The sequence below is a fragment of the Patiria miniata genome, unplaced genomic scaffold, assembly GCF_015706575.1.
Source record: "Patiria miniata isolate m_02_andy unplaced genomic scaffold, ASM1570657v1 HiC_scaffold_15, whole genome shotgun sequence".
NCBI classification, from domain to species: domain Eukaryota; kingdom Metazoa; phylum Echinodermata; class Asteroidea; order Valvatida; family Asterinidae; genus Patiria; species Patiria miniata.
In genome coordinates, this window is record NW_024037053.1 from 482569 (window position 1) to 506753 (window position 24185).

General features: G+C 41.5%; 1 protein-coding gene across 1 annotated transcript; it reads left to right on the forward strand.

Moving 5' to 3' along the window:
* Positions 1 to 819: 819 nt before the first annotated feature.
* Positions 820 to 18401, forward strand: LOC119722302 (kynurenine 3-monooxygenase-like). Its single transcript, XM_038192347.1, has 13 exons — positions 820 to 983; positions 4291 to 4360; positions 5275 to 5372; positions 6398 to 6487; positions 7154 to 7202; positions 8817 to 8904; positions 9406 to 9571; positions 10799 to 11056; positions 12258 to 12347; positions 13303 to 13360; positions 15101 to 15183; positions 16086 to 16247; positions 18149 to 18401. Exons 1-13 carry the CDS (start codon positions 924 to 926, stop codon positions 18266 to 18268), a joined length of 1392 nt encoding a protein of 463 aa, XP_038048275.1. The 5' UTR covers positions 820 to 923; the 3' UTR covers positions 18269 to 18401.
* Positions 18402 to 24185: the final 5784 nt, after the last annotated feature.

Sequence of the window (24185 nt, forward strand, 5' to 3'; positions counted from 1 at the left end):
CTGTAGTACGGCCAGACGCCCGATGCTTCCACAGAGACTGAATTTTGTTGGCCGCCGATGTAGCGATTTTGCTACATCTTTCGATCCCGATTATCTTTTCATCCAGGACACAAATTTCCAAAGTTAAGGTTCGTAGTCGTAGAGCAACTCATACCTTTTCGAAAAAACGTTGTTTGGTCTCAATATTTTCATCCATCTGGCCACAAGACGAATTTCAGTCATCAGATTCCACAAATATCGTCCCCCATGCGATCCCCCATGCGATTTCAAAATGGCGGCCGCGCTGTAATGTATGCAATATGCAGGCGCGCCCGCGCAAACTCATGAATATGCATAAACAGTCTGTGACGTATGACCTCGTGTTTTTGGAAATACGGCCCCGCCGCACGCACGTCCAAAAACACGAGGTCATACGTCACAGACTGTTTATGCATATTCATGAGTTTGCGCGGGCGCGCCTGCATATTGCATACATTACAGCGCGGCCGCCATTTTGAAATCGCATGGGGGATCGCATGGGGGACGATATTTGTGGAATCTGATGACTGAAATTCGTCTTGTGGCCAGATGGATGAAAATATTGAGACCAAACAACGTTTTTTTCGAAAAGGTATGAGTTGCTCTACGACTACAAACCTTAACTTTGGAAATTTGTGTCCTGGATGAAAAGATAATCGGGATCGAAAGATGTAGCAAAATCGCTACATCGGCGGCCAACAAAATTCAGTCTCTGTGGAAGCATCGGGCGTCTGGCCGTACTACAGAGCTTGCGATAGTACTGTACGGCCAGACGCAGTCGGGCTAATTACATCCAAAAGACAAACGTAGGTGGCGTGCTTTGCAAACTTGTACGTACGCGTGTTACATACATGGAGGCAAGTTATGCAAAATTCTCAAAAATTCTTTGACTGAGCTGAGCAGCTATGGGAAGCACAGCCATGGATTTGTCCTCGGTGAAGGTTGTGGTTATTGGGGGTGGGCTGGTAAGTATAATCTGATTGTTAAATAATATTTGGAGAGTTGTCATGAGTTGTCCTTGCTTGGTCATGGTCGTGTTAAGTTTACGGAATTTACGTCGTTTGTGCATGGAAGGAAAACATAAGGCCTACACTGTGCAGTGTGCACTAACCAGTACATATACATGCAGTATGAGACTGGTCTGACAACAAATTCCAAGTGTTTTCTCAATAAATGCTTCAATATTTTCCCTGCGAAATTTGACTTTTTAGGACATGTTGTCGCCTTCTGATGGCTGATAGGGCACTGTAGGGAAAATTAGTGTCGTCCATGAATGGAATATTCTTCCCAAATTGGGAATTGTGTAGCCCCTAGCCCCATAAATGTGGCCAATTTACTGGACTACCTCCGTAAATAAAGGCCACACTTCCACCATGTACAAAAACATGTCGAACTTTGTCAAATTTTGATTTTCACACTGTACTCCTGTAGGCTTAGTTTGTAGTTTATTTTTGCTTTAGATTAGAACTTAGTCTTAGAAGCATACTCACCCTCTTTATAGGCTAATCAGAAAGTGCTGCGTTTTTCAGATGTCTAATTTTCGTGAAATTTCATGGTGAAATTTTGATACGCAAACGTGTGCAAACGAATCTGGAAATTTCACGAAAAATAAAGAGGGTGAGTATGCTTCTAAAAAAAACAAAAAACCTACAAACTAAGCCTAAGTGTGAAAATCAAAATTTGGCAAAGTTCGACATGTTTTTGTACACGGTGGAAGCATGGCCTTTATTTACGGAGGAAGTCCAGTAAAATTGGCCACATTTATGGGGCTATGTGGCCCCAAGCAGTCTTGTTTTGTTTTAGATTAAAGTTTTAAACTGACTGTGGGTTTTGTAATTTTGATTAGAAGGCCTACTTTGGAAGAAAATGTGCATTTTTCTACCGGTTTGAGCACTTACAGACGTGCTGGTCACAGCATGCAGTTCAGGTGCTGTCATCCTTTATTTTTAATGTCCAAAAAAGATTATTTTTAATGTCCAAAAAAGATTTTTTTAAAAATAAACCCTGCCCTCTTTCTAAAAAATTAAGCCTGCTGATATTCCTTATGGCATTTTACTAATTTTTTTAGCGAACTTAAATTACAAAGCTACATTTCCTGCTGGTAACTATTTTGGTACTTAAGGTCCCTAAACATAAAAGTGTCTTTTCGTTCTCTTATATGGAATGGGGTCCTAAGGCCAAAAAAAAAAGAAGTTCTGCTTCCGGTTACCCTACCTACATGTACCCTACGTTGACAGCCCCTACCCTAATTTTTTGGGGAAAAATGAGGAAAAAACCCTGAAAACCATCAATTACTACCTTTTACCCTTGACTACATGCAGACACCTCCATATGATCGTACACAAAAAAATTGCCAAAAACCAAACAAACCAAAATTCCCAACCTACCTACCCTATTTTCAAATGCCATGTAATCAGAAGCAGAACTATTTTATTTTTGGGGGGCCTAGCTTATCTACACGATTAACGATTACTAATTGAGATTTACAAATGTAAACCCCCGATTACCGATTACGAATTGAGATTTACAAATGTAAACCCCCGATTACCGATTATGAATTGAGATTTACAAATGTAAACCCCTGTTACCGATTACGAATTGAGATTTACAAATGTAAACCCCCGATTACCGATTATGAATTGAGATTTACAAATGTAAGCCCCCGATTACCGATTACGAATTGAGATTTACAAATGTAAACCCCCGATTACCGATTACGAATTGAGATTTACAAATGTAAACCCCCGACTACCGATTACGAATTGAGATTTACAAATGTAAACCCCCGATTACCGATTACGAATTGAGATTTACAAATGTAAACCCCCGATTACCGATTACGAATTGAGATTTACAAATGTAAACCCCCGATTACCGATTACAAATTGAGATTGAACCCTTAGTTTTCTTAATTATACATCTGAGTTGCCTGTTTGTTTGCACATTAACATATTGACTCTGCTCTCCATAAAGCAGATAGGGTCCATGAAATGAATTTTTCTTAGTGAACATATTTTGTGCGACTTTCTGCCTTTTCTTAAATGTATGAAAACTATTTGACATCTCTTTTTGGTTAATTTTATTGAAAGAGTGCTTTTCTTTAACCTTTTTCAAATTGTCTTTGCTTTTCTGTACAACTAAGGACGCTGTTGCTGTGATGTCATTTCAGGAAGACACTGTTCTGTTTCTAGGGTTTTCTGTTTGAGTTGCAAACCCAAGATTTGCTCATTGAAAACATTTGTGAGAAAGGGTTGCTCCTTGGCTTACTGACATTTACACAACAAAGAATCACCAAAGAAAAGAACATATACGATAACAAAATATCCAACATTCTATTAACTTTCTGTGCTGAAATAGCTGAAACATTGAGGTTTCTGCCGGGAATGACATCACACTTTTTTATATAAGTAGTGGGTATTTATATAAAGCGCACATATCCACCAGGACTGGTGCTCAAGGCGCTACATCATTATCACCCCTGCTCATTGGGCCCATGAAACATTCCTAACACCATCTCAGCTGAGCATACAGCTCGATGCACTGCCATTTCGGTGCAAAGCAGCTATATCAACCACACTAACCATTGCTGCCCTCACAGGTACCCATTTACTCCTGGGTGGAGAGTAGCAATGAGTGACAAAGTGCCTTGCCCAAGGGCACACCCACCATTACCCCAGGCTGGGCATGTAGCATTAAAGATATAGTCCATCATTTGTAATTTGTGCATTTTGTTCGTTTGAAACAACAACAGTGTTCAAAATCTAATGAAGGGTACTGAACAACTAACCTGATGAAGTTTCAGCTCAGCTTCAGCTGTATATTCCGAGAAAAACAGCATTCTAGGATCTCAATTTCAAATCAAAAGTTGCTGAATCATGTTTTGAATTGTTTTGAGTTGCAGCTATATGCGATGTCGCGCACTGATCCGACGAATTATAGCAACCGCGGGCGCCTGTGCGTCGTGCCAATGCTTGCGCGCGCTGCGCCGAATAACAAAACGAACGTCTAATTTAAATTTTCCTACGGTGCGTCTTAAGACGCACTGTTGGAAAGGCCTTCTTTCGTTGATTACTTCAAAATGATAGCTTGCCAGAAAGATTAATTTCACAGGGAGTTCAGTCCACTTACTATCTTTCAACCAAGTACGTTTTTCAACAATAATACGCCAGTTACTTTTTCGGATGGCTGCAAATGATGGACTATAGCTTTAAATGTAATCTTGGTAATAATGAGTAAATACTGATATTTATACTCCTACCTTTATACTGACAGGTTGGAGCAATGGAGGCTATCTTTATGGCCAAGCGAGGCTTTCAAGTTGATCTGTATGAGTCCAGAGAAGGTACATATAGGGCCTAATACACTTATATTCAGAAGAAAACAGTTGACCAGAGGGCCAGCCTAGTGTCTCACTGACTGACTGGCCCACTGACTCCCCGACTGACTCTCGGATTGACTTTCACTTGTGAGTCGGGCAGTGCTATCGTAAAGGATTACCCGGTTACACCTATGAATTAGGCCCAAATTTGGCCCATTGTGCAGGCCAGATGCATGAAAAGACTTCCAGTGAATAGCCGTGCTGAATCAATTGAGTAGAATGTGTGTGCACTCGGGGACCAGCTTTACTAAACTTGCCTTGTCTTATTTGTTAATCCTAACCAACTCCATCAAAATCCATCCCCCCCATTTTGGTGGATTTTGGGGGACTTGGTCCAGAAGGCCTGGCGTGACTAAATATTGATGGAGTATGATGGACTTGGGCCTAATGACCTGAAGCAGTGCTAGGGGTATCCGATTGATTTTGCCTAGCTTCCTGTACTGCTATTGTGATAAAAGCCATGTGTAGCAAGTCCATGAATGTCAACCAGTGCGTCAGTGGTGGATGCCATTATGTCATGTACAGTTTTGTATTGGACGCACAGTGATTGATGGATTGTGATGGAATTGGTCCAGTTCCTAGTCAAAGATGCTAGGGAGTTTTTATTCAGATTCATTTCACAGATTTTTCTGGGAAGAAAAATTGCTATGTGGGTTTCTAAACATGAAAATAAATTTGGTTTGTTTGATTTTTGTTCAATCAAAAATCACTTTAGAAGAAATTAATCCTTCACACATTTGATGCAAAAGTCATTCAAATATTGTCGGCATGCATATTATTATTGCAATATTTATTACAGGAATCTGGAGTTTCTTTTTTCCATAAGTGCCATTTTGAAGTACTATGTGCCTTACTATACGTGCGTTTCCGTTGGACAGATATCCGCACTTTGGAGCATGTGAGTGGGAGGAGCATTAACCTGGCGCTGTCTATCCGAGGAAGAGAAGCATTGCGATTGGTCGGTTTGGAAGACCAGGTGAGGAGAGTTTTGTATATATAGTGTGGTATGGGTGGCTTGTGTGTAAAGCGCTCGCCTCTCACCAAGGTAACCACGATTCGAATCCTGGCCGCGGATCACATGTGAGTAGAGTTGTGCGTTGGTTCTCTCCTGTGCAACGAGGGTTTTTCTCCGGGCCCTCCGGTTTTCTCCCTCCGGAAAAATCAAACACTTTTGATGTCGGGCTGTGCTCCGTGGTCATATATGGGTCGATGTGGCCGGCAGCCATAGGCGCCTTTACGTGCCAGCGGCCCGACCACGTTGTAGCCGCGTCCTTCGCAATTCAACATACCAGCTGCGAGTAAGGATGATTAGCCTCCCAAATTATTGTTATTATTATATGCCACTGCACTCCGTGAGCAAGTACCCCCCAATGTTTCAAAAGGGAGAGTTGGGGGGGGGGGACACTGAGAGTTTGGGAGGGACATTCGAATGCAATTAACAACAGTGCCTGATGGTCATGCCAAGACGCTATGCCTTTGTTCACATTCAAAATAAAATGAAAAGTGCGTATTATGCGCTAAACGTGCGCAAACCACTTCACACACCCGTTGTCCCCCTCCCACTGCGACTTTTAAATGTGGTCACAAAGCGTTATCTACTGCTCTCGCACGGAGTCCAGAACTGATCTATTTCCGACGTTTCCGTACGTCTTCATCATAAACACCGCAAAAAATTGAAAGGCCACACTTACTGGAGGGGTCATAATTTAGAATCCAATCATCTTATGATGACGTCATTTATATAGACCTTTGGGAATTTTGTTTGCTACATTTTGATACCCCGTTTGCTACCAAAGACTGTAAATAGTCCAAGATTGACAACGGTTTATGAAAAAGGATGCAGTTTGAAAAGTTGCAAATTTAAAGAGTACGCGAGGAGCAGTTATCTGAACAATGGCAAGTACAATGCCCTGCCATTAAAGGGGGCCTCCGTGATAGCAGTGATCGCATGGCGTGATGGGCCTATACATTCATGGTGTGCGTTGTTTGATTCTCATTCAGATTGTTGGTGGGGGCATCCCGATGCATGCCCGTCTCATCCACGGTGTTTCAGGGAGGAAGTCCGCCCAGCCTTACGGAAAAGAAGGGCAGGTATACACAGACTCATGTTGTTTATATCGTAGTTTTTGCCATCACTCATAGGTTTTCTGGCACATTACCTTGTGGCATGGGTGGCTAGTGCGTAAAGCGCTCGCCTCTCACCACAAAAAAGGTGTGGGTTCTTTCATCAAAACAGTTCACACACATCCCTATGTGATTTCTTTTTGTTTTGCTGAAAGTACGCTGAACTTTTTTGTGATCCGTGGACAGAACCTTAAAACGGTGGTTGTGTTTAAAATTCCGTAACTTTAAAAGTATATGAGTGATTTGAATGATTCTTGTACTAAAAGGAAGCCTATGAGTTGGGCTTTCGTATCCTAGATTTTGAAAGTGCTATATGCAGAACTTCCCTAAAACAATGGTCCCAACATTTGGGTTTCGTTTTTTTTGTACTCTGCCCATCGTTAGGAGACTGAAGGGTTTCCAACGGTGAAGGGGTGTTACATGCATGTTGAGTGACTGGAAGCTACGAAGCGCGTGGAGGATGCAGCAGTGGAGTCCTCAGGGGAGAATTTCCTTTTACGTTTTGCCTTGCATGCCATGCTTGGGCTAATGGCGAGTTTTGAATTACATGTGAAGTACCCCCTCAAGCTATTTTTTTTTTTGTCTTACTTGTTTCTATATTTTGCCTAATTTGTTTAAATATTAATTTTGCAGTTCATTTCATCAGTTGACAGGCGGCTCCTGAATGAAACACTTTTAACAGGTTTGTTATGCATTGCATCTTTTTTATGCATTTTATCTTAACATAATTTGATTTACTAATTTCACCTCTCCTCTCCCGAGTCATGAGTTATGCTGGTCGAGTCCGAGTCACGAGTCACCTTTATCCCTAACAGAACTCAACCCGTCAAACCCCAACAGCATGTTTTGTTGGAATCTGTCAGGATGGGTGCAGTACCCCTAAACTGACAGTCTTTCACATTGGGTTGGCACACCTCCAGAATCAAAGTCAGAAATATGTGTGTGCAGTTTCCCATATGGTTTTGGAATTTGCCAGGATGGGTATAATTCCTAGTAAATCATGCTAGGGAGTTAGGGTTAATATATATAGGGCTCGTTCAGTGACGGCCATTTCTGTAGGAGAACTGCAACTGCGTATTTTACGCAATCAAGCACGCATTGCGCAGTGTTGAAAATGTTCCAAACGCACGCGCTTGTTGCTCGAAATGTGTTCAAAATACGGCGCAGCCGATGCGCATTATGCAAGTTGACGCTCTAAATACCGATGCACATGGATGGTCTGTAGGAAATGACGTCATTTGAACGAGACCTATTGCAAATACATTTTGGGGTACTGCTAAAACCTCACACCGTAAATGTTTCCGTTTTTTACAGCTTTTGTTTAATTTAATGAACTGGACATAAGGGGCAAGGCACCAGTGTTCTGGAAAGGATAATCTGGAACCCAACACTATCAAGCTTGCATTTAATACGCAATATCGAGTGTGGATGCTGAGGCACATGTTTCAATACATTGATTTCCCAAGTGCTTAGATGCGCTTTTTTCTGCACCGCACGGACTTTAACGCTTGCTCAGGAGAGGATCCTCTTCAAAATAATTTTGTAATGATATTGTTTAAGAAATAAGTGATTTGTGGTAATTTTGATCGAGTCCCGGGTCACGCAGGTCGAGTCCAAGTCCGAGTCCTCGGGGTCGAGTCGGTGTCTGGGTCATTTGTCATCGTGACTCGAATCTCAGTCCAAGTCATTTGTCATCGTGACTCGAGTCGTACAAGTCTGACTGACACACACTCATAACACTTGATTGCCATTGGCAACATGGTGTCGGACTGAAATAATGTGGTTTTTCAACAACAGGGGGGAAAAAAGATGTAAATGACATATCAGCTTTTGTTACACTTGGCGGAGAATCACAAAATTTGTGCTTTTGATTCTTCACTAACCATATTTTAAGAGTCTGGGTCACAACAAATACTCGTAATGTCTTATATTTACGGAAAAACTACTCAAAACTGCCATTTGTTTACATCCGATGAACATTGTGTGAACGTCCGTCGTCCGTATTCTACTTTTTAAGTATCTTGCCAACTAATATCATTTCATAGAAAACACATTTTGTAGCCCAAAAAGGCACATTGTCTTGAAATTTCTCCTTTAATTAAACAGAGTGTTGAGCTGAAAAAGCAAAGAGATTTGGTTTAAGAGAATTTCAACCAATTGAGTCATCATCAATTGAGGAGACTCCGACAACTTCCAACAACTTTGTTTTTTATTTTTCTATCGTTTTTTTTTCCATGAACAAGCATGAACAAAGCTGTTTTTCCAAGCCCAATTATTTGTTTTTTGTTTTGTGCAGAAGCTGAAAAGTACCCCAACATTCGTCTGCATTTTTATCACAAGATGGTGCAGGCTGACTTTGACAACGGAGTCATCTTCTTCACAGAGTAAGCATTCAGAAAAAAACCCAAACTAAAGCGCGTCATTGACGGTTCAAAACATAGATATTCGATATCTATGGTTCAAAAATACGTGACGGCAAAAAGCATCTGCAGCGAATACGCGCACACGTTGCGCTGTTTGCGTAGAGCAAAATGACACGCTCATTTGCTGATCGAGCATTTCGGTTTTGGGCATATCGGCTTCGATAACTCACCGGTATGGAATACAAACGCAAATATGCAAATAGCCGTACAAAAGCCGTACAAAATTTCTAGGTCTCCATAGGTTTGTGCACAAACGTGGATGTGCCCAGCAGGCATTACTTTGTACTTGAAGTTAGCCCTCTAGTAATTTAATATAGCTCTATGCTTGTGATTGACTTATGTTGGACTTGTTTAGGACTTGTGATCATCACAAGTACCTTGACTACAACCTTGCTTGAGAAACAGACGGAGATCTCGCCGTATTTCAAAGGAACATTTTCTTTTCTAACCCAACCCCTCCAGTAAGGACGGGTCAAAGGTCAAGGCATGCCCGGACCTGACCATTGGCTGTGATGGCGCGTATTCCACCACCAGACGCCAGATGATGCGGTGCGGACGCATTGATTTCAGTCAGGAGTACATACCCCACGGATACATGGAGCTGTGCATACCACCGAAAGAGGGCAAGGCAAGGCTAACTCCCCCTCCCCCTCCCACCCCCTATAGAGCTGTGCACAAGTATCCAACGATTTAGCCTGTTCCAAAACACTGTGCCACTGCCATGCCAAACTCAATTTAATTGAGCTTGGCAATAGCTTGTCTATCCGGTTCGTAAGTGTGATGCGTTATTTCAACTTAAACCCAGTGGTGTAGTCGAGTACTTTTTTTCCGAGTACCGAGTACTGCCAAGTACTTAGGTTGCCGAGTATGAGTATGAGTACTTGGTCTCCGAGTACAAGAACAGATCTCCGAGTACAAGAACAGATCTCCGAGTACAAGAACAGATCTCCGAGTATGAGTACTTGTACTTCCGAGTACGATTACGAGTACTGTACTTCCGAGTACAAGTACGAGTACTTGTACTTCCGAGTACGAGTACGAGTACTGTACTTCTGAGTACAAGTACGAGTACTTGTATTTCCGAATACGGCCATTGGGCAAATGGTTCATTGTGCGTAATTGGCCCAGGCCCAGTCAGACCGATATACAGACCCACTCACGGCTAGCTTTTAAATGTGTTTGTCCGGACGTGCACAGAGGAAAATCAGAAAACCTTCGATTTCTCCGCAAGCCAATCAACCATTTCAAACTGAAAGTATCGATAAAATAAGGCTGTGGTATGTAAAGTCAAGCTATACTATTTTTTCCCGAGTACCGCTATTCGAGTACGAGTACTTTGATGATCAAGTACAATTTCGACATGTGCGAGTCAAGTACTTTGCTGCCCGAGTACGAGTACAGTCCTTTCAAGTACGAGTACTTTGTCATTTGAGTACAAGTACGAGTACCGAGTAGAGTACTACAACACTGCTTAAACCACGCCCACTACACACGGAGTTGCATTGAAATTCATTGGAACTATTGGAACCGGAAGTAGTGTGAAATGGCGTGTTCAGCCATTGGGTGCTAGTTATCAGTGTTATTAACAATTAAAATGTAGTTTTTCCTGAACATTTGAGAGTGAACTAACAAAATGGTGGCAATATTAAGCTTGCAGGATGTTAAGTCACCGAGTTTCGGACCTATACAGCAAGTTTCAGCAATTACATTTGTGTACATTTTGAGAAATTTGTCTGCGACTTCTGTTAGTCGCAGTCCAGTGTATGTAGGCAGAGTCCATGGGCTAGTTGATCTCCAAAATTAGACGCGCACTGCAAAATGACGCAATGTTAAATCCCCTCTCCTCTTCGCGCAGTTTGCCGCTGAAACCAACTACCTGCACATCTGGCCGAGGGATGAGTTCATGATGATAGCGCTGCCCAACCAGGACTGTTCCTTCACCTGCACGCTCTTCATGCCCTTCGTGAATTTTGACGAGATCGAGGCCGCGGGGGGCCAGGCTCCCGTCGACTTCTTCCGGAAGTACTTCCCGGATGCGATCCCGCTGATCGGGGAGAAGGCCATCAGGACGACATTCGAGGAAGGTCGGGCCCTTCCCATGGTATCAGTCAAAGTAAGTTTGTGTCTCCCAGAAACGTGATAGAGCTAAAGAGAATAATACAAATAGTAATAACTGGACTTATAGAGCGCCAAATTGCCAAAGGATACATTCCAAATACCATATCAGATCCCTGGGGAGTATACAGCTCGATGCTGCCATTTTGGCGCAAAGCAGCTAAATCAACCACAGTAACCATCTCTGCCCTCACAGGTACCCATTTACTCCTGGGTCGAGAGAAGCAATGAGTGACAAAGTGCCTTGCCCAAGGGCAGTGTTGTAGTCGAGACCCTGCAAGACCATCACAAGACCAACACAAGACCTTCAGTCTCAATTCAAATCACAAGCTATTCAAACGAACTGTGACAAAAGCATTCCTTTAATTTTGTTCATCCACTGTGACTTGTGACTGGTCTTGTGATGGTCTTGTGTCTGGTCTTGTGATTGTCTCGGCTACAACACTGCCCAAGGGCACTCACAATAATTTGGGACTTCTCTTGCTCTGACAACAGTCCTTGGGATTAAAGGGAACATGTACTGCTTATTTCAGTGTAACAGTTTATATACTCCGGATAATAAGGACTAGTCTATAGAATATCCTCTTGCACAGCAAGAGCCTATGATATGTGAGCAGATTCAGCGATCAGTTATGCAAACAAGACCGCGTCTTGGCCTCGAGACTCTGACCATTCAGCGAGCGCCTTCTATCGGGTCTTCCATATTAGTAATAATAATAATAAAAATAATAGTGGGTATTTATAAAGCGCACGTATCCACCAGGACTGGTGCTCAAGGCGCTACATCATTATTACCCCTGATCATTGGGCACATGAAACATTCCAAATACCATCTCAGCTCCCTGGGGAGTATACAGCTCGATGCAGCCTGTTTGGCGTAAGGAAGCTACTTCAATCACAATAACCATCTCTGCGCTCACAGGTACCCATTTACTCCTGGGTGGAGAGAAGCAATGAGTGACAATGTGCCTTGCCCAAGGGTACACGCACCATGACCCCGCCAGGACTCGAACCCACAACCTGCAGCTTTACCCACAGACCACAAATCAGTGCCTTAACCACGAGGCCACAGCACTCCACACTTATTATTAAAAAGACATGGCATCCAAACTGGCCAATACACAGCTTAGTCCACACTGCTGATTGTAACGAGGTCACAGTTTCTGAAAACCACTCCATTTCTGGTTTCTTTTTTGTAGTGTTCCCCCTATAACTACAAGGACAAGGTGGTCATTCTGGGAGATGCAGCCCATGCCATGGTGCCCTTTTATGGCCAGGGGATGAACTGTGTAAGTTTGGATGCCTTATTGGTGTTGTGCTCACACGTAGGGACAGTTTCATCATGTTTGTCACTCATTTTTCTGTTCTGTACAAAGGCAATTCCACGGAAAGTGGATTATGGCTGAAAAATGGAACATTTGTGATATCTTGAGAACTAGAAGCATCACAACCTCTAATGTAGTATTAAGTACATTAACCCTAACTCCCGAGAATTTTTTACTGTTTTGCCCCCCCCCCCTTTTTCCTTGCCCCTCCCCCAGTTCCCCTCCCCCCCCCCCCCCAGATTTCTCCCAACACTTTATCAACAAATAAATTGATTATGTTTATTTTCTTCACTGTTAAGATTCATAAAATATGGACACATTTTGGGCCAATGAAAGCATTATATACATCGGTACTTAATACAAAATACGCCACATATGCAATTCATACAGCCGTAGATAGTGTGCAGCCAACGTCTTTGTACATTTGGTATACATTTGTTATACACCATTCTGCGGTTTGATATATTTCTCATTCATGAAAATGACTACACTTAAAAGTTGCTCTAGTGACTTATTTCCGGACCATTGACAATGGGCACGCGCACGCGTACACAGGCTTAAGATTTTTTTGAATGCATCCCAAAAATATTTCCTTGCCCCACAAATTTGAAAGTCTGGTGCCACCACTGCTGCAGTTATCAATGGGTTACAATTGCAGTGATTTCATTTAGTTCTCGCATAAGTTACATGTACAACCATTTACACTTTTGACTTACTGGCGCGATATAACAAAACAATTGTTGACTGCTATGATGTGGGATATGTCATGTCCCCCTCATACAACATGCGTAGCACTCTCGGCAACAATAATTGTTAAATGATATCGCTCACTATTCTTGCTTGCGCTAATCCCGTGTCCAAAGGATGGAGTGGATACGCCTTTCCACAATGCACTTAATATTTTTCATTTTTACATCAGGGTTTTGAAGATTGCATTGTCTTCAATCAGTTCTTGGACAAGTTCAACAATGACTTCGGTGAGTGGAGAGTAGTTAGCGATATGTTGCATTAGGCCCCCCCCCCCCCCAAAAAATCTCCGGTTTCTGGTATGCGCGCGCGTCGCCGTAGCCATGCGCGTCGGCAAAATGAAAAAGTTTTTTTTTTCAATGAAAGATGATGTCTGAAAACCGCCAAACTCACTGGTCTGACTGCAATCCTGCTGCTGCACAATTTTAACGTGTTTTTAAATTGGGTTATGGTCGAGAATAAGCTTTATGTGGCCTCTCTGGACTCCCATATAATTTGCACTAAGTTTAGTCGGGCACCATTTGCAGTCATCAGCCGACATTTGAAGCAAAAAAATCAGGTAAAAAAAAAAAAAACAGACGCGTCGCCGCACCACTTTTTGGGCAAGCTTCATACCAGAAACCAGAGACTTTTTTTTTTTGGCCTTAGGCACTTTTGTTTGATTTTAGTTGTGTTTCAGCAAACCTCAAGATTTGAATTAAATGTAAAACATGTGCCCTGTTTGGAATTATTCTTGAAAGGTCATTTAAAGGTAGAGTTCATCATTTGCAGCTATCCAAAAAGTAACTGACAAAATTACTGTTGAAAGCGTATTTGGTTTAAAGGTAGTAATGGCACTAAACTCCCTGTGAAATTTTCTTTCTGGCATGCTGTCATTTTGAAGAAAACAATAAAAGAAGGTCATTTCCAAAGATGCGTCTAAAGACGCATTTAAAAAAAATTTCCGTAAGGTGTTCGTTTTTATTTCGGCGAAGCCGTTAAATGAGTGTGCGCAAGTGTTGACATGACTCACACACGTGCCCGGTTGCTATAATTCATCGGTTCAGTGTGTGACGTCGCGTAGCTGCAATCAGCTGAATAAAAACATGTCCAGGATGCTGATTTCGGGAACATTTCAAAACATGACTTAGCAACTTTTGAATAGAAGTCAAAAACCTAGCATATTGTTTTCTCGAAATTTTCAGCATTCTATAAGCTAAATTTTCATCAGGTTAGTTATTAAGCATCTGTCTTTACATTTTGAGCAGTCTTGTTGCTTCAAACAAACATAATGCACAAATTACAAATGATGTCAAGTAACTGTTTTTAACAGTTTAGAGCTCTCAGCCTACATAAAGCAGGATTGACTGGCTGTGACTGTTTATGTAGAACTTGATACAGCTTTGCTTTGACTGTAGGTGATTGATATGCCAGCTGTGCCTACCAATTGTCTGCTTTTGTCTGTTGACTGAATTTGACTAACCACAGTGCTTACTTGAAATATGAACTGATTGTTGTTGACTTGCCTGTGTAAAAGGCATGGCAGGGGAAGAGGATTGATTTTTTGACCGCCTGTGACTGTTCAGACAGCAGGAGGGTTAATCATACAGTGTTATTATAAAGAGATATATCTTGTCAAAATTATAATTAGCAACAACTGTGTATATTTAGAGTGACATACAGTTTGTTTTGAAGTGACTAGAATCTTTTCTTAGGAACTGAATTGTCTCCATTGGGAATCGATTGCTCAAAAAAAGGGGAATCATGATTCCGATTCCAATTTTAGAATCATTTCTATTCGATTCTGGCCTGGAATCACCCAAGCCCCCCCAAAAAAGGAATAATTTTGGAGGATTGCGGCAACATGGAGGCAGTTGAAGGATTTTGAAGGCCTAGGGGGTTAGGTTTAATAACTGACCGTTAAGTCCTTTGAGTCACATGGATGTAAGACTGACCAATATTTCTGACAACATGAATTCTTTATTATTCAGCCAAGGCCCTGCCTGCCTACAGCGAACACCGCAACCCAGATGCGAAGGCCATATGTGACCTGGCTATGTACAACTACGTTGAGGTACAGTCATAAATAATATTCAAGTTTTTGTTGTTTTTCTTCATCTTGTCAAGTTGAACATGGCAAATCTTTTTAACTGGTTAAAGGCATGTTAGGAAGATTTGTAATTACTAAGGGAATAAATGTGTGCTCCGGAGGTTTTTATCACTCGTTTAATACCGCTTAGAGTCTGGGTGCTGATAATTACCCGAGCCGGAGGCGAGGGTAATTATCAGCACCCAGACTCTAAGCGGTATTGAACAGAGTGATAAATACCGACCGAGCACATATTTATTCCCATTCATAAATACCTTATCCGTAAAAAAATTATCAAATAATTCGTTCAAAAAATCCCGATTTTGTTCAACAAGTTCACTTCATGTTTTTGAAACATCCCTCTAGCAAAATAATGGAGTGTTCAGCTGGCGAGTAAGATGTAAACAACCCTTTTATGGAGATTGACGCGCGCGTAGCATGTTCTGCGCGATGTCACGCAGAACGCACCTGGGGCGTTGCGTTTTGAATTTAGAACTATACAATTCTGTCTCGCTTGTAGTGTTGCGCATGCCTACGTGAGGATTGTGAACGTTCAACCAATGAAATGGTAAGAGGCACTGAATTTTTAGGAGTCCACATTTTATTGTGACACTGGAAAAGTGTTTAAGACCAGCTAGCCATGTCTTTATCATCCGTTTAAGACCGGCCACGTGACGGGCTCTCGACCAATAGGAATAGCTAAACTGTCTGAGGTATTTATGAATGGAAACTAACGTACTTATTTATTGAGGAAAACCTTACTCAAGCTTCCAGAAGAGATTATTCAAACTTCCTGAGATCTCAGCCCTGTCCCATGTATATCTTTTAGGACAAAATCCTGTATCGCAGATAGAGTTTTTCGATCGCATTTTTGTGTTTGTTTGCAGATGAGGTCTTTGGTGAACTCCCGTTGGTTCCTGTTCCGGAAGCGAGTGGACAAGTTCTTGAGCTGGTTGATGCCAAGCAGATACATTCCCCTGTACTCCATGGTGACGTTCAGTCGCATCCGATACCACACCGTCATACAGCGATGGAAGAAACAAGACATGGTGAGTGCATTTGAAAGCATTATCACATTGTTGAGATACTTGCTGAGAACATGGACTCCAGGCACATGTACCCGCTCACTTGGTCACACAGGAAGATTTGGGTACCAGACTGACTGATTGACGCACTGACTGGCTGTCACTTTTGGTCATAGAGTTATATTTTAAAAAATTTGAGAGCGCACTCCGTATACTACGAACGTGCACGAAAAAATGCACAATACAATGGTTTGGAATTTCAGCTATCCAGAATGAGTCATGCTACATTTCCAAAAAAATACTTACGGATGCAAAATTCACAGATACACATCAGGAATATTTAAAGCTATAGTCCATCATTTGTAATTTGTGCATTTTGTTTGTTTGAAGCAACAAAAGAGTTCAAAATCTAATAAAGGATACTAAGCCACTAACCTGATAAAGTTTCAGCTAAGCTTCAGCTGTACATTCCGAGAAAAACCAGCATTCTAAGATCTCAATTTCAAATCAAAAGTTACTGAATCATGTTTTGAATTGCAGCTATACGCGACGTCGCGCACTGATCCGACGAATTATAACAACCGCGCGCGCGTGTGCGTCGTTCCAATACTTGCGCGCGCTGCGCTGAATAACAAAACGAACTACTAATTTAAATTTTCCAACGGTGCTTCTTAAGAATCACCGTTGGAAATGCCTTCTTTCGTTGATTACTTCAAAATGACAGCTTCCCAGAAAGAGTAATTTCACAGGGAGTTTAGTTCCCTTACTATCTTTCAACTAAGTATGTTTTTCAACAATAATTACGCCAGTTACTTTTCGGATGGCTGCAAATGATGGACTATAGCTTTAAGAAAATAAAAGCCAAAGTGAAACATATTCAACTTACGGTTCTTCACCCTCTCGGTGGGAATTTAGAAGCACAACACAACCGGAAAAATAACTCGGCAAAATTGCAGGTGGGCAAGATTTTGCAGCTATCGCTTCATGCGTCACGTCGGTTTGAGTCTCTACAAGCTCCTGTCCTGTACCAGATTCCCGCGCTGTGTGCTCCAGTACGCATGAATGAAACCCTGATATGTTACATAACCACGGCTAAAAGAAATGCAAATCTATGAATTTAAAGGACAGCTGTAAATAGACAAAGGACCGGACAACAGACGATTACACTAAACTCAAACCAAACTTATACCATCTTTAATACAAAAGCAAAGGGGGAAAAAAATAAGAATTATGAAAAACTGGCAGCACCGCTGAAAGCGACATGGACGCGCGGCCGCCATACTATAGGTGGAACAATAGACCGATCAGGATTGGTAATAAGCCCCGCAAACCTTAGCAACGGCTTAGGAATGTCATAGGCTCAGTCAAAGTAAACTCAGAAACTCAGTCTCCGCATGCAAGGTGTAGCGTATGTCATACAAGGTGTAACGTACGTCACACAAATCTCAGCACTAAGATTGAAATTTTGTTCAGAACTGGCAGTACGGTTTCTTTTGAGGTTTTACATTGGGGAGACCAGGAACTCCAGCAAACACAGAGCACAAAGCGACGCCGCTTGGCATTAGGGGATGTTTTTCTTTTGATTCACGAGCCCAAGTCGCTGCCATGATTCACAAGCACAAGTCGATGCCGAGGTATATTTCATATTACAGCATACTTTAAAAAGCACAAATGGGAGACTTATTTGGACGATAGTCTGACGCATTTTCAAAATTTTTGATATCATTCCTCAATATCGAAAATCTTGATATTTCGATATGATAAAAAAAAATTGCTGTCGGCAGTATCGATATCAAAATAATATGGAATAATCAAGTAACATCAATATATCTACGGTGCTTAGACCAGCTTTACTAGGTTTACGTTGTCTTGTTTTTAATATTCACCCGGTTTTGATGAGTTTTGACCCGTCACCCTCTTCACAGATTGTCAACAAGGGGCTGTTCTATCTGCTGTGCCTACCTGTCATCATTGCTGGAGCCCTCACGTTAAAACGCTTTAAACCAGACGTATTCAGTTGGCTGAAATTCAGTGGAAAGACCTAAATTGTTTTCATTTTTTTTAATATTTCACTCACGGATTATAGGGTTAAGTTTTCCTTTTTTGGATTCAGTATTCAAAACTATAGTAGCTGAAAGTACATGTAAAATTGTAAACCATACTATTTGGGAGTGGAATTTAATATTTTTTGTACCCAGACTTTTTTGTTTTGTTATAAATATAAATGTGTGCATTCAAATTGAAATTTCCCAGATTAGAAGAAACTGTTGTTTAGCAAATGATCTGGAAAGTTCTGGAATGGTCAAGTATATTAATAATAATAATAATAATAATAGTGGGTATTTATAAAGCGCATGAATCCACCAGGACTGGTGCTCAAGGCGCTACATTATTATTATTACCCCTGATCATTTGGCCCATGAAACATTCCAAATGCCGTCTCAGCTCCCTGGAGAGTATACAGCTCGATGCTGCCTGTTAGGCGCAAGAAAGCTAATTCAATCGCAAACCATCTCTGCCCTCACAGGCACCCTTTACTCCTGGGTGGAGAGAAGCAATGAGTGACAAAGTGCCTTGCCCAAGGGCACACGCACCATGACCCCAGGCTGGACTCGAACCCACAACCTGTAGCTTTACCTGCCGTCCACGAATCCAATGCCCTGAACCACGAGGCCAGAGGCTTTCAACCATAAACCATTGCGAACAATGAGTTTGGTTATATCCTGTCTTTGATACTGTCATTTCAAAGGTTCCGTTTGTAAAAATAACAGTATACATGTATCTCATATACACTGCGTTGCAATGCTGCGTTGCGCGCTTGTACCTATGTAGGATCGGCCAACGCACTTGGGACTCTCATGTCTGCAGGAAAGTTTGCAGTTATCAAAGGTTACACCGCAGTAAGCTTCTACCCTTTATCTTTTATACTGGCACGATATAACGCAACTGCTGTTTACTGCTGTAAAACGCATCCAACATTACAGCAGTCAACAGTTGTTAAACAGTGCGTCTCTAATGCATAGCTATGCAAGAACGTGCCCCAAAATTGTAATAAGACAACAGCATCTAAAGTACAGTAAACTCCGGCTAAGTCGACATCGTACAACTCGTCAAATCGCTCAAGTCGGCCGTCTGACTAAAGTCCTGATTGTCTGTAATGCATTTCCATTGAATTTTTTATTTCTAAGTCGGCTTTTATAAGTCGCCATATCGCTCAAGTCATTGGTTACTCTAGGTGCCTTTCCACAAAAGGCGTAACAAAATTTTTTGTGTAAGTTAGCATTAAAAAAATCAGGCATTGGCATCGACTTTCTGTACTGCGGTTGGCAAGAAGTGTCGAGTGAAAAGTGGTTTGGCACGGCCCCTGATAGCTGCATCGGTACTAGGTACACGGTGTTGCTGCACAGCCAAGCTAAAGGGTTTCCTACAGCATGCATCGTGAGCATATCAATACCAGTACCCCCTCTAGTCTGTACGCATGCGCTCTGTCCATTTTAGGGGTCGTCTTATTGAATGATGCAGTCAAAACCAGTGGTGCAGTCAGTGCGTGCGTGGTATACCACGCACGCATTTAATTCGTAACCGTGCACATACATGTATTACTATTTTTGTAAACGTGGTCTCCACTATCAATACCCCAAATGTGATGATACAATTCGAGGATTATTTTGCTGGATTCAACTCAAGCATTAAGGAGATAAACCAGGGTAAATTGAAGCCAATTAGTGCAATGAATCATGTGTGCAAAAAGGCCATTCATGTAAGTCGGCAAAATGACGACTTGTACAGCAGTCGTCACAAATTCTCGGGTCTCGAGAGTGCCGACTTAGCCGGAGTTTACTGTATACGTTAACTTATGAACAGGTCAGTGTACCAGACGTTATTTAGATTTCACTCAAAAAGAGTCACTCTCAGATGGCTCGTGTATTTCCCACATGGTATCTTAAGAAGAATCTTTATATTTTTGTGTCGGTGCCGTTCCACTGTAGCTTATATTTTAAAGACACATAGGTTTTGCCTGAATTCTTTGGAAAATTTGTTTGAAATGTCTATTTTGTGTAAGCTTGTTAAGTTGTTTTGTGATCAGCCTTTGGACAATTATGAGTGAGCAGTGCTTATAAATTGTCATCGTTACAGGGTAAAACCCAATATTGGATTGTCAACTTGCCATTTTGCATTTCTGATGTCGGCCCAAGGCTTATAAGGGTATTTGGGTATTAGTTTTGTATATCTACTACATATGAAATAGCAGTATTATGTGTATTTATGGAACTTTTTGTAGCCCAAGCATAGTCCTGTGAAGTGGATCTCGGTCAAAAGAAAGCACCTCATTTTTTTGTGGTGGTGGTGGCTGTGCGGGAGGGATAGGGAACTAAACACCCCCCCCCCCCCCCCGGCCATCTTGACATTTGGCCGTTTTGTTGTTGTTGTTGGTTTGACAGCACCAACACCTCTCGACCAGTACTAGCAGTAACACCCCTCCCTAGTTCTATAATATATTTTTTTTATAGAAGACAAACGGATCGAGGGGGGGGGGGAACCAGCTCTGTCAAAAAAAAAAATTTCCCATAGCAATTCATGAAACAAAATGCGACCCCCCCCCCCCCCCCCCACACCCAAAAATATTTTGTACTGGTAAAAATGTCCGCCTCTGCACAAAATATGGACAGAGCCAGCTTGGTTAGGGGTTATATGTACAATATTCTGTGATATGGTGTTAATAATCGTCAGATTTGAACAGCGCCCCCATTGACACTATAATACGAGCCTCCCCCCCCCCCCCTTGCCCCTCCCACCTATTGATTTTCGGAGGCTAAGTGTCCGGAGAAAAAAACCTGTCTACATAACAGATTGTTTTGCTGATACATAAAGTCATGAAAGTAATGATTAGACTGAATTGAATCAGATGATTTTTCTGTTGCTTGTTAGAAATGCTCGTGGGCGGCCTAAAACTAAGTTAGGCTTGAACTCGAAAAACAATTTTGTGCTGAAATGTCGAGAATTAGCACTTTGAAAAGATGCAATCCCTTGATCATACAAAACCCAGTTGTATATCATGAAATATCCTGTACAAGGTGAAGTATTCAACACACTAAAATCAAAAGAAAAGCACATACCCAGCACTTGGACTGTGCATGTCTCTCACAAGAGATAAAAAATTAAACCAAACGCACATGGAAAGGACTACCAAAACGAACCTCTAGTTTTGAATATTTAAACAGCTGAAAAGTGTTGAAAACAGCCCAGAAATACATTTTAAAAAATGAAACAATACCATCTACCTTGTCCTTTTAGTTATTCCTATCAGAATATCAGCTTTCCAAAAATATGGAATGTACTATGTTGTTTTATATTCATTGTTTTGCTTATACATGTATTCTCTTCTGTACTACTTGACGTGCCTTAATAAAAATGTACTACGAAGGTAAATGTTCTTGTTAGCAGTGTTTCGTATTTATTTATATCATAGGAGGAAAGGCATTCGTCCCTGAAATCATTTATGAATGGGAATAAATATGTGCTCGGTCGGTAATAATCACTCTGTTTTATAAGACCGCTGTTTAAGTCTGGGCGATGATAATTACCTTCGCCTTCGGCTCGGGTAATTATCAGCACCCAGACTCCAAGCGGTCTTAAACAGAGTGATTATTACCGACCGAGCACACATTTATTCTCTTAATTATGATACCTTAACATTAACACGGATCAATTTTTCGGTGGATGTCTCATTTAAAAGTGAATAATTTTGTATTGTTAGAAATTTAGAAATCAAATTGTTTTCGGGATGAAATTCGATACAGCACGGTGAACACACATTTAAGTAGACCGTCGTGCCAGTAACCAGGAAGCGGGGTGTTCCTGTGCAGTTCTTGCAGTACCTACAAACACTCGGCCAAAAAAGAAAGTCCCCCCCCCCCCTTAATACTTTTTTGTCTAACTATAAAAACTACTGGGCACATCTTGCTCACTATACTCTTTGTTGGGCCCAAAACAATGATAAATTGTACAAAATGATGCAATTTATGACAAATGGTACCAAAAAAAGTTGCACTTTTGTATACGTGCAAGGTGAGTGTGAACCACAAGTTGCACGTATAAAAAGTGCAACTGTTGTCGGTATCATTGATCATAAATTGCATAAATTTGTACACATTATCACTGTTTTGGGCCAGATAGAGAGTATGGCTGGATTGCTAAGGAATTTCTGTACTGATTAGTCGTTATTTGAGTGAGAGGTGCTCAGTAATTTTTTAGTTACACAAAAAAAAGTATTGGGGGGGGGATTTCTATTTTGGTTGAGTGTATGCGAACCATTATAGAGCTATATTTAATATAGCTCAGTGCATGGAGCTATAAAATATGCTCAGTGGTACGATCCAGAGTGATGCACATTATTGTGTTGTGCACTGCATGCACCAATGAACAGTCTCAGTACTGGGCAAAAGACACAATCGACCATATTCAGTCTGGTAGCTTCTATTATGGGCTCGAGTGCATGGGGTTAGCTTGTACATGACCGCTGGGTGCGGCGCGACACACTATCAATTTTTAGTGTACAGGATGTACATGTCTTTTTGAGTTGGATAGATATAGTGGATTGCGAGTTTACATTCTCTGAGAAAAAAATGGAATTTCTCCACTGAACAATTATTAATTTCAACCGAGAGACTGGGCCAGTGCCTCCGGACAGATCTGAGGAAGGAACTTGCCGACTCCAGTGAGTTATAATATTAGAAGTTTCGAGTAATTGAAAAAACGAAAAACGATTCAAATCAATCAGTGCCGGCTCGGCAAGTTGAAATTGGGGAACGTGATTATCTTTATGAATTTCATGGTATTCTGGTAAGTTCATAGTTAAAACTTTAAATACAGTTTTCTCAACCTTTCACTTCAGCAGAATCTCGGGTTGAATCACAGGCTAGCTGCTCCGGCACAAGCGATGTCACGCGGTACGTACGTCACTAGCCAGTGATTCAGCCTGTGGTTCGGCCCAAAATTGACAATAATGTTCAGACTATACAGTTCAAATTTGCTTCCTTGGTTAAAAGAAGAATTTCGTCTGCGGTCCAAACTTTAAATGAGCAGTAAACTTTAATTAAAAGTATTATAATGCCTCATGTTTTACCATTATAATGTTTTTTTTTCTTTCAATCCAGGAATCCTGTATGCTTTAAGCTGTTCATGAAAAAAATTATCTGCCAGACAGCTACAATGGGTGCCATCAAGGGACCCATCGTCAAGCAAGAGGTTCATCTGGAGACCAAATCATACTGTCATGACATTTGTAGCAAGGTCGTTCAACACAGAAAGCAGGGGCATCACGAGAGAAGCCGAGGAAAAGATATTTGCTTGTGAGATTTGTTGCAAAGGCTGATAACACAGTACGCGTACCTCACTACGACATCGGAGGGTCCATACTAGTAAGAACCCATTTGTCTGTGACATGTGGAAAAGGCTTCTCAAGGAGCTGTAACCTTCAAAGACATGCAGAGAGTCAACACTGAAGAGAAACCATTTGTTTGTGGCACTTGTGGCAAAGGCTTAATTCTCACGGAGGGTACTCTACAAAATTAACTGAGCGTCCACACTAAAGAGAAACCATTTGTTTGTGACATTTGTGGCAGAGCCTTCTCTCTAAATTGTAACCTACAAAGCCATCAGAGCGTCCGCACTAAAGAGAAACCATTTGTTTGTGGCATTTGTGACAGGAGTTTCTCGATGAATAGTACCCTTAAAAGACACAAGATGGTCCACACAAATGAGAAACCATATGTTTGTGACATTTGTGGCAGAGCCTTCTCTCTAAGTAGTACCCTAAAAAGCCATCAGAGGATTCACACCAACGAGAAACCATTTATGTGTAACATTTGTGGCAGGAGCTTCTCGGTGAGTGGTACTCTAAGAAAACACCAGAGGGTCCATACTAATGAGAAACCATTTGTTTGTGACATTTGTGGCAGA